This window comes from Choristoneura fumiferana, chromosome 20 (assembly GCF_025370935.1).
Source record: "Choristoneura fumiferana chromosome 20, NRCan_CFum_1, whole genome shotgun sequence".
NCBI lineage: Eukaryota > Metazoa > Arthropoda > Insecta > Lepidoptera > Tortricidae > Choristoneura > Choristoneura fumiferana.
Window position 1 is genome coordinate 1,591,363 of NC_133491.1, and position 11,780 is coordinate 1,603,142.

The 11,780-nt window shown below is 40.3% G+C and overlaps 1 protein-coding gene across 1 annotated transcript in view; it reads left to right on the forward strand.

Moving 5' to 3' along the window:
• mas (trypsin-like serine protease domain-containing protein masquerade) overlaps nucleotides 1-11,780 on the forward strand; it is a 65,039-nt gene that overhangs the window by 28,274 nt on the left and 24,985 nt on the right. The window contains exons 2-5 of the mRNA XM_074103650.1: nucleotides 5,216-5,365; nucleotides 8,337-8,456; nucleotides 9,327-9,517; nucleotides 10,783-10,983. Coding sequence (XP_073959751.1) covers nucleotides 5,216-5,365; nucleotides 8,337-8,456; nucleotides 9,327-9,517; nucleotides 10,783-10,983 — 662 coding nt within the window. The remainder of the gene's footprint in view (nucleotides 1-5,215; nucleotides 5,366-8,336; nucleotides 8,457-9,326; nucleotides 9,518-10,782; nucleotides 10,984-11,780) is intronic.

Below are 11,780 nucleotides of genomic sequence, written 5' to 3' on the forward strand. Positions count from 1 at the left end.
GTACTTATCAGCTGTAATTAATTACTATTAGATACTACAGATACTCAGGCTTGTTACACGATGGAACGGTGAAAAATAAAAAAAACGGCCAAGAGCGCGTCGGAAACGCCCAAGATTATGGTTCCGTACCCATTACGAAAAAATCAAGTAATATCGTATTTTGTACGGAATCTTCCAAGTTTGGGTATACTATTTATTATACTTTATGGTATTTACTCATAAACTACTATAATAAGTTTTCCTTGTAAATTAGATGACACTTACTACCATCCTGAATTTTTTCAATATTATTATTATTGATGCCTGAAAATTAATAAGGAACCATCAGTGTGCGAGTCTGACTCTTGGTCGGTGTTTTTATAATGTAGATAATGAAACCAATGATTCAACGAAATGACTAGCAGATAATAAATAACAGTTGAGTCATTTCGTGAGTAAGCGAGACGCGGGACAGTCACCGTATCATGAAATGACAGTCATGCTTTCTTTCACTTTTTCCATTTAAATATTTCGTAAATCTTGGCAACAGATCAATAATCTCATCAATGAATGGTGTGAAAATATTTAAACATTGTCAAAGACGTCCAATGTTTTTTTTTATATTTAAATTAATTTGCCGTCTCGCATGGTAGCGAACATTGTCTTATGTATGTAGGTTAGGTACTTTTGAGAACCGCGATTTTTAAGCCGCTATGCCACTGTCATAATTTAGCCGAGTTATTTTCGCGAGTTATACATACTTGTAGCAAATATTGTCATTTATAAACCAGAGTAGCATTATACGGCCCATTACGAACAGTGGTAAGTGGCTCAACAATTAACAACAAATTTTAAAAACAAATAAGTATTTGCACATGGAAGCATAAGTGAATGTTCTTTTCTATGTCATTCCAGCGCCGTGCGACTTTGAGTTGAAAGAAACCATTCACTCCTGTAAAAATACGTTCATCTCATAGTGGAAAATACCACGAACGGGACTTATCACGCTAACACACACGATTAATATCGTTCGTGGTATTTTGACTATGAGTGAAAATCACGAAAGTTTAAAATGTTATACGTTCATCTGATATCAATACAACACACAACACAGGCTTTGCTTACTTTGCGACTAGGTCAACTGGTGTCAAGTGTGCCGTGATATTTATTTTTATTTATTTATTTATCAACTTAACCGCTGTCGCCTGTGGTTTGCGCGCTGTTTTCCTTTCGTCGGGCGCTGTGTACCGCAGGGCTAACGGGCCGGCCATCCTCCGCTGCTAGGGCTGTCAAAATCGAAACAATACAATACAAATATTCTTTATCGAGCACCACTAATCAGTACAATAAAGCGGTGCGCATACGATGCGTCACTGCGATTCCGTACCGTCACCGTTTTTTAAGCAGCGGTATGGTCGCTTCTTAAGTTGACATAGTTATAAATCTTGTATACAAAATAGTTGCACAGAAAAACCAGAAAAATAAGACCAGCACTGGGAATCGAACCCAGGTCCTCGGTATTCCGTATCGCATGCTATACCGCTACACCACTGCTGGTCAACGGTACAGACACGAATTTCCCCTATGCACCTCATATCTCAGCTTGTTTGTTTATTATCATCGAGAAACTTTCGGCACTCCATTGGAACCAACCGCTCACCCGGACAAGAGATGTCGTTACTAAGCAATCAAATTAAGATTGGTTTCCTGGAAAACTAAAACTTTAATTAAAAAAGAGAAGTGCGCCTCTTGGCATGGTGCCCGTTGAACTGCGATTGAGATTCTTTGCGCGAGAAAGCTGCCGGCGCGAGGGTTGCCTGTTGCCTCCTTAACCTATTGCTGAGCTCCCTGTGTAGCTCCAGTGCACCCTTACCCCAAGGACCTAGTCTCGACGCCGAAAGCAAAGAATGATATTGGGCACCGAGACAGCTATATTTTGTGACTTTGAGGCGTTCCGAGCGTCTGCCGCGCGCCCGCACATTTGGTAGTTGCTGGTAGGTAGGACGCCGCCAGGGTATCTGTACAGGTGGCGTCCACACCAGCGCACGGCCAGTCTTCCAGGGTATCAACGACATCGAAAATACACCGTAAAAGTAACAAATTTGGAGTTGAAATAAAAAATACAAAAAGACTCCAAAAAACCAATCATAGTATCAACGACAATCGTTCAATGTTACTTTACTTTACATATTAATAACATACATAGTAATGCTTAATATTTTATGTATTTAAGTATGTATTTATCTATATAAGTATGATTACCGTTGCCTAGTATTCATAGTACAAGCTTCGCTTAGTTTGGGACTAGGTCGATTGGTGTTAAATGACAAATGATATTTATTTATTTATTTAACCTCTGTATTTGGAGAGATCCTATGTCCCTGGTACTCGTGGGTTTGAGGCAACCCTGCATTTGGGCCATTTGGGCCATCCAGGCCACTGGGCCGCCAGGAATGCGCGTGAGGTAACGCGAGGCTCACGCTGCGTGTTGTGGTCATGGTGCGCGTGCGTATTTTGGCTCGTTTTTGACGGAAGACCATGAGATTGTAAAGATCGAGAAACAGCTTAAAACATCAAACATCTAAGGCTGGTTTGTTACATAAAACTGACTCGTGATTGGCCCCCTATCTCACCTGACGAAAAGTACAGATGAGGCCAAAGGTGTTTCGTTTACTCAGGCTGTTTTATCAGCCTTCTTATTTTTATTCTGATGTAAGAATTGTTATGAAAACCAACATGAGTTGGAAATTGCCAACGTTCCACTTTCATACTATACAACACAAAAAAGAAAACTTAAAATAAATAAACAAACTCTCGTCTCGATGCTTAAAGCAGTTTAATTCGGCTACGTCTTTGGCTATAGGTAATCTTGTATCGCAACGATCTCTTGCAACGTCTCGTAAATAAGCACTCGTAATAATTAAATTAAGTAAACACGCCACGCCACACATATTTATTTTATTTGTTATTTATTTAATTTATTCCAATAAAATTACACAGCATTACAGTAATTTACCAATACGCCGCGAAATTAAAAAAATATACACAAAATAAAACAAATAAAAATCAGAAATAGAAAGAATTAACTTAAGAAAAAACACTAGATTGTCTATCATCCATCATCTCACAAAATCTCAGACATTCACGGCATACAGAACAAGAGCTAATTATTAATTAAAAACTTAGAAACATTAAAAAACCCCTGCCACTGTCATTTTAAAGTTCGATATCTCGTAAACGGCCTGACTAATTTTAATGTTATTTAGCTAAAAATCATATCGATTGAAACGAGTATGATGCCGCAAACAGACAGACAAGACATTGACGTCAAATTTAGAATAGAACATCCCTCTTTTGCGTCACGGGTTGAAATAAAAAAAGTTTGAATTGAAATCGTTAACAAAAACTTATTTATCTTTGTTTTATCTAAGTATCTTCAACTAAATGGTATTCGATAAAGCAAAGGTTACTCCACTCACAATCAGTCTCGTACCTACGCGTCGTAAGGTATGCGCAGGCCAAAAACCCGGTCAAACCCATGGCCCAAATACAGTCGACCGTAAGCTAGTATATGGTACCGTAAGGTCGGCCAAGGTCGCGGCGCCCGCGGCCGGCGCGCGCGCAGCGCGTGGGGTGATTTTGAACACAGCATCTAATACCCGATACATTGGGAAAAATATCCTAGTAATGTATGTATGTAAACTCTTTATTGTACAGTTAAGGGATCTCTACGAGTCACCTTTGAGTGGATGAGAATTGAGAGGACCATTCTTAGGGCCTACTCCGAAATTCGAAAATCGAAGTTCGTATCGTACTGTCCCTCTCACTCTCGTATTAAATAGTAGAAGCGTCAGAGGAATGGAACGACACACTTCGATTTTCGAATTTCGGAGTAGCCCCGCAGTTAGGGACACAAAAAAAGTGTGTTTTATTTAAACTAATATTATGATTATGAAAAATTCTGCGTGTGTTTGTTATTATACCTTTTCATGCTAAAACTGGTCGAAGGATATATACAGGGTGTCCCACGGCTATGCCACATGGAAGGGAAGTACTTACCTTAAATACTTATTGTGGATAGATAATTTTACTGAAAGGAGACTTCATTTTGATTTTAAAAACAATTTTAACTGCATTCAAAGATTTTTTAATAATAGCCTGTCTGAACCCGGAATCCAACCCGCCAAATGGTAAATAAAAGCGCACCCGTGATTTTACTACACCGATCGAAAGGCTCAATCAGAAGGATTATTTTTTTCCAAGTAACATTGCATTTTAAATTAAAGCATGACCATGAAATAATACATTTACAATTTCAGGAAAATAAATAAGTACTTACCTTTTCTTTGACTTTAATGTGCTTAAGCAGTCCCACTTAAGCGGATTGCAACAGAGCTGTGCAAAATCGACCAAAGACGTTCTGAAGATTTAAATTAACTTGTATTCGTTTTATCGGCGACGTAAGCTCGTAGTAAAAAACAGTCTAAATAAAACAATTTCGTTAGTATAATATTATTATTATTATAATAAAATCACACATGAGACAACTACCACTAAATGACAGGGTATGTCCATGTTATGCGAACTCTCAAAACAGCTCACCCTTTCCGAGCTCTGCTAATTAGGCATTCCCATTCTACTAACTAGGTATCCAACTAGATTTTGGGAATAACATAATATTGATTAAATATTTTGTTAGAAGTTGTTAACTAGATAATTGTTTCGAGTAGGTGGTGAGTATACTAGTCGCCGAAGAATAGTGAGAAGAGTATTAGTATGAAAAATTTGTAGATAAAGCGATGTAAGAACTAGTTTTTCTTTAGCTTGCCCTGTTTTTTTTTTGTTTGTTTGGGTCAACTCTTGGAAGCTAAATGTAACCCACTACCAGCGGTCCGCTTGACTTGAAATTTGACATACTTATGTAAATTTGGTGACAATACAATAATCTGGTAGTGACGTCTGGTGGTCCTGCCAGGATCTTCTCCGTAGGAGGGAACTCCTCCATGGTTAATAGTACCGACTTGAAATTTGGTACGGATATGCAGTTTAAACGACAATTCAAGTACAGTCAACAAAAAAAGCTTGAATTAAAAATGAAATTTTTAACAGAAACTTATTTTCATGTTAAAAACATTTTCTTCCCGTGCAGTTAACTGTTCACTTCTACGGTAACTGTTCATATTTGTTTCTTACTTTCTCTAATCACATTGTAAGTAACCTCTTCCGTCTTCCCCAGGTCTGCTGGACACCCTGGACACTCAGGTGGACGCGAAGAACTGCCCGGGCGTGTGCATGCACGCTATCGCGTCGCTCATCTGCTCCAGCGTGCTGGACGAGGTCGAGTGCCCCAACCCTTCCATGAAGTGCTGCGTGGACGAGCCGCTCGGTAAGTCCCCGTATTTTTAGCCTCAAGACCCAGCGTACCAAATATAGGCTGTGTTTTCACCAGATATGTGTAGGCGTGGATCACAGCCCCCGAAAATAGGTCAAATTCACGCACAATTCATCGTGTTTTTTGTTAAATTTTATTTATTTATTTATTTAACGGTAAAGTCATGTACATTAATAAAGGATGTTACAGTTAGGTACATAAGTCAGTCCATGACGCCCTGCAAGGGCACACAATTAAAACTAAATTAAATTAAATTAAACATTACATTGTATCACATTTACATTGAATTCAATTAAAATCATGCATTTATATTGATTTGATTATGATTAGATTATGTCACATTGTGGAGTTAGTAGTTAATACATATATGTCATCAAGTTTATCAGTCAATACTAGATTTATTTATAGTGTTTTATACTTTCATCATTAAGGAATTCATTTACAGAATAATAACATTTTTCGATTAGGAACGTTTTTAATTTTATTTTTATTAGGCACTAGCCATTAGCCGCGACTCCGTTCGAGTGGAGTTCGTTTATCGCTATCCCGCGGGAACTATGCAATTTTCCGGGATAAAAACTATCCTATGTCCTTTCCCGGGACACAAGCTATCTGTACAACGAATTTCATCCAAATCGGTTCAGTGGTTTAGACGCGATGAAGTAACAAACAGACTTACAAACTTTCGCATGAATAATATTAGTGGGATAGCGTTTATTACCACCAGCCCAACGATCTCGATAGAACGTGAAAGAGTGTCGTTACCGTTACAAGTCTATTAGGGTTGTAGGCATGCCCGTCGTGCCCACAACGGTGGATCCGCCCCCTTGGAGATGTGCGTACTACTGGCGAACCAGCTCCGGTGAGTGGCTCTCTGAATGCTATCTATGGCACATGCTATCCGATCCGGTGATGTGCATTCGATGATGAGTCTGAATTGCCGATCGAGTCGCGCGATCCAATAGGTTGGTCGGAGTTAGTAAGTCCTCGGAGTCGATAAGATTTGAAAGGAGTCGATAAGGGATTCGGATCCGCTTAACGATCTGACTCTTTTGAATCTTCAGATCCTGGATTTACTCATCTCTAATGGGCGAGGATGCGTTACGAGGAATGTTGTTTGTAATGAACCATTAGGAACGCTTCATTTGCCTATCCTCGCTCCTCCAAGCTGCAGGGCTACTACGAAACTCGAAACTCGAAGTTCGTGTCCATAGGCGTATAAAGAGGGGGGGGGGGGCGTCCTCTATACCTATTGTTTATTATTTTTATTGCTTAGTCATTATCATTTATTGCTTAGTTGGTCATTGTGGGATTATATTACAATTCAACATTTACGCGGGTACTTGGTAAAATGTGTTGTGTATTGTAAATTACTAAATACATTTTGTTTTATAGTTATCTGGGGAAATGCGTCCTAAGTCTAGTTTAATTTGGACATTTTTTGATGAAGTTAATGTAGATTCTGCGAAATTTAAACAGTGTGGTAAAGGCTTTTCACGCAAAGGAGGTGGCACTAGTTCGCTGAAACTTCATCTTAAATCTAAACACAGTGATAAGGATTAAGTATTTTACTTTTACACTTCCTTAAAAATCTAATATCCGTATCCGTAACCGAAACTATCGGATAATCCGAAATAATTTAATATCCGTAACCGAAACCGAAACCGGTATTATGTTTGACATATATCCGTATCCATATCCAGATCCGAAATTGTATATCCATAACACGCTTCATTTGCCTATCCTAGCTCCGCTGTGATGTTTCCGCTAGAGCTGCACTTCGGTTCGCGAGCCCGACTTTGGCCAGTTTTTTTAAACATCTCATATTGATGTTGATGTACAGTCACCTGCAATCATATCTGCCACAGCGGAGCGTGCAAAACTATCTGACGCGTCCTACCAGCTCTAGAAATAGAGTCGTCTCAGATATTTATGCACGGTTTATTGGTGGTTTACTGTACAAAGTCGTTAACGTTTGAGTAAAATTAACTTCGAGCCCAACTTTAGCTTGGGTTAAATTTTACATTCATTATCTTAATAAAGGTAGAAAATTGGACCAGTCTTTATGAAGCTGTAGAGTACCTATTTTACGCTTCTGTAGTTCTTGTTTTAAAGAGAACTCATGAGTTTATTGTACGTATGGGGGTTGAATGAATTATGCTAAATAGCAATTTAAATTATGTTAATTTCCATAATCTATGCCAGAGCTTTCCCCGGAGTACAGTGGCTCATTTTGCCATCATCATCATCATCCTGCAAATTGAACCAGCTTCAGCTGAGTCAGGTTTTCTTGTGTCAGTATAATTTCTCCTGGGTTGTCAATGGTGGGTTATAAGTATAAGTATTTTGCGTCAGTCTCCCTCGACAATGGATCACCAAGAAGCTGGAGCTGGAGGCTGAGGCTGGAGGTTTGCCCCTGGCTCTTCGCTTGTTGTTTATGTGGAGCACAAATTTTTTGATAGGTACATAAACATTTTTTTTTGTTTGTATTTACTGTTCGCGTATCTTTGAGTTATCCTTTCCAGTTTAGGTCAGCTTGAAAAGATCCCTTTTAGGGATAAGTTCGCCTATGTACTCTTTTTGTTTAATTTTTTGCGTCTTATGTACAATAAAGTATTAACATACATTCTGTATTGTTATAATTTTAGTAAATGTATTGCGAATAAGTGTATACATACAAATCAGATACTTAATACCTACTAATAAGGCAATGCTTACATATTTAGGTCCATAGCAATGAATGAATAAAAGGTACCTATCTTAGTAAATGAACATTTGTTTCTTACCTCGCAATTAAAGTGCATCTTTAATCAACGCAATTAACAGCAAAGTGTATCTTTTGTTCATAAAACTATTTTACTTTTGACTCAACTATTAACCCTCGCCTACGGCTCGTGCGATAAAGGTCTCGGGTAAAATTTCGCGCTTTATGCACTTGTTTTAATCCAGTATTTGTGGTTTCCAGGCAACGACACGATGTCGACGACCCGCAAGCCATTCACGACACGCTACACGACGCCGCGCGACGACGAAGATGAGGACGACCCGACGACGCCCGCGCCGCCCGACAAATATAAAGACAGTGGTAATTATTAGGTACACCATTAAACTAACTGATGTTGTAGGCGTAGAGATGAACATCTAGAGGGAAACTAGCGGCCAGATAATAGTAGATTATTTTCGTGGCATGGAAGTAAATAGGCGCTGGCTGAGTATGAGTAGTTAATAAACGAAACGACAAAAACAATACAAGCTGTTTCAGACACAATAAAAAAGTCCGGGGTTCCAACGAAATAACTGCTACCAGCCATTTGAAAATGGGTAGTTTTCATGGGTTGGTATGGGTGGAAATGCGTTTTCATCTCTAGGGCGGAAAGTATTTTTTTAGCGATTTTTTTCGATCCAGTGATATGTTGCGAAATATTCAACTTTAAAGTGCAAATTTTCATTAAAATCGAGCGTCCCCCCCCTCTAAAATCTAAACGGTGGTGGAAAAATTTGAAAAAATTCAGGAATATATCAAACTTTCAAGAAAAACTATAACGGCTAAGTTTGCTTGACAATTATTAGTAGGTAGTTTTACTCTTAAATAGCAGCCTAAGGTATAAAATATACCTAAACTTTGAAGATTCCGTATAAAATACGAAATCTTTAGAAAAATATTACTTAATTCTTTCGTAATGGCTACGGAACCCTATTTTGGGCGTGTCCGACACGCTCTTTGCCGGTTTTTTTTTAGTATTTTACTTTCCTCACAGTCGAAATGAAAGGTAGAGTGTCTATTCGGGTGAAATTACCCATTTCCCCGCGAACTACTGCGCTGTCACTTTGTTCGAGGCGCCAGAAAATATCTCGGGTGGAATGGGTCACTTTCCACCCTTGGTTATCAATCTACTATTTTACTATAGTTGCATTTAGGTTTTATTGTTTTATGGTGTCATTTACCTAATTCCAGGAAACATAGCATGCCCCGGCGTGTGCGTGGAGGCGCGCCTCACGCAGTACTGTGAGGCCTACCTCACGACCCGCGACCTTTGCGTGTCGACCCGTCTGTGCTGCGTGTCCCGCGACGGGCTGGGGGACCGCCCGCCCTCGGACCTTGTCGTGCCCAACGAGAAGAAGCATACCAAGCGGCCGACCACTGCGGTAAGTGTCCGCGCCTCATGCAGAGAGAGAGAGAGAGAGAGAGAGAGAGAGAGAGAGAGAGAGAGAGAGAGAGAGATTTATTGATACACATAAAAATACATTAGATGGAGAGAACAAAAAAAAATAATAACATCGAATAGTATAAAGTGGACCCCACTCAGCATACTGTTACGGCAAGCCGCAACGCTGTTTTTCAGTGGGACCCATTTAAAAAACTAAAACATATAAAAACATACAACACACTATGACGACACGAACGCCAAGGAGTTCGCAACCGGAAATAATGGCAACACTCGATCAGTTTAACCACCTTCGAAACAGTTAAACCTCAACAAGTCAAACCAGGATGGTAGCGTAATATTGCATTACAATAACTCTCAATAAACTATAAAAACAGTGCAAAAATAAAAGAAACATTCCTGATTATAGACTATGCAGTCACAGAGGTTTGCCTCACGTCACGCGACCTGTACCTACCTCTACAGTCACAACACAGCTTACATAAATATCTAATACGTATTACGACTCTATTTTTAAGGCCAGTATAGGACGTGTTAAGACATTTATCCATGTTCCGCTTTTTTTTTATTCGACTGGATGGCAAACGAACAAGTTGGTCTCCTGATGGTAAGAGATCACCACCGCCCGTAAACATCTGCAACAGGGGTATTGCAGATGCGTTGCCAACCTAGAGGCCTAAGATGGGATACCTCACGTGCCAGTAATTTCACCGGCTGTCTTACTCTCCACGCCGAAACACAACAGTGCAAGCACTGCTGCTTTACGGCAGGATTAGCGAGCAAGATGGTGGTAGCAATCACGGCGGACCTTGCACAAGGTCCTACCACCTGCAAAAGGCCTCCGCTGTGGCAATATACTGCACAATAAACCATAATAGGCAATATAATACGTGTCTCGGATGTTATAGGGTGAATATTCAAGCGTTTGTACCGCCGTCATTGTTCTCGCCAATTTTTTATCAGATTTCTTAAGAAATAGGTACAATAAACATCAACATGTATTAATTAATTCATCTATATGTGTCGGATGTTTGTTGTACCTATTTCTTAAGAAATCTGATAAAAAAAGTGTTGAGAACAATGACGGCGGTACAAACGCCCGAATATTCACCCTATACGTTATCGTTCACTTGAGTGAGCACTCAGGTCGTAGATATATCTACTATTTATGTGTAGACACATAATTTATGTAGCTAGAATAAAAACAACCTTCAACAAACTCAAAAACCTTTCACAAATCCTCAGCTGACAACGACGCCGCAGCCCTCTAAGTACAAGGGCCCCCTTCGCAAGTGCCGCGGCGACTGCATCAGCGGTCTGTTCGCGCTGCTCTGCGACCACGTGGACGAGGACGCGCACTGTCCCGGAGAGGGCACGTGCTGCATCACCGAGCCCAAGGGGGAACTCACCACGCGACGCCCCACCACCACAAGGCCCACCACGCCGGTAAGATCAAAACGATGGTGGCTGAGTGTCTCTATCGGCGGCCGATCGTAAATACCACCAAAACACGAAATTCCTAGGTATATCGTGAAACGCCGGGCCGCCATATCGGTTCTGGCACTTCGCCGGCCGCTACCGCGGCACGTTCGCTTCGCTCGCTCGGCTCGTGCGTTGTGATCACAATTCATACCACCACTCATCGCTTCGCTCGTCGTAGGTAGGTACCTAAATTTTTCTTTTTTTCGGCATATCATTGCACTATTGCCCGGTATAGAGCTAGGAATATCGACGAATGCGTTGCTCTAATCGATCTGCCGTATTATTTCTCAGGCACATCGTGATATGCCTGGCCAACTTTTAGGCATACCAAGAAATGGCACCGTTTTTATGATATACTTACCTAGGAATTTCGTGATCTGGCGGATTTTACGATCGGCCACCGACATCTCGATTCCCACCGGGTTGATTGAATTAATCAATAGGCAAGAAAAGCAGTCAGTGTAGAAAAGGCGAATGAGAGACATTGGGTCTATGGTTAAAATATAGACAGTAGGAAGGGTGTAGTTATGGAGCCACACTACATGCAGATCTTCATGTATCTTTCTAACCAGGGATGTAACGGATGTGATTTTATCGGAACCGAAAACGGAACCGGAACCAGAATCGGAGCCTGAGTGATAGGTGGACGAGATGTTAAGGGTAGGTCTACTAAACCTGAGGGTCTATTGTGTAACCGTTTCTGACACTTGCGACCACAATCAAATGACAGTTTTCGCATACAAAAACTGTCATTAGATTGT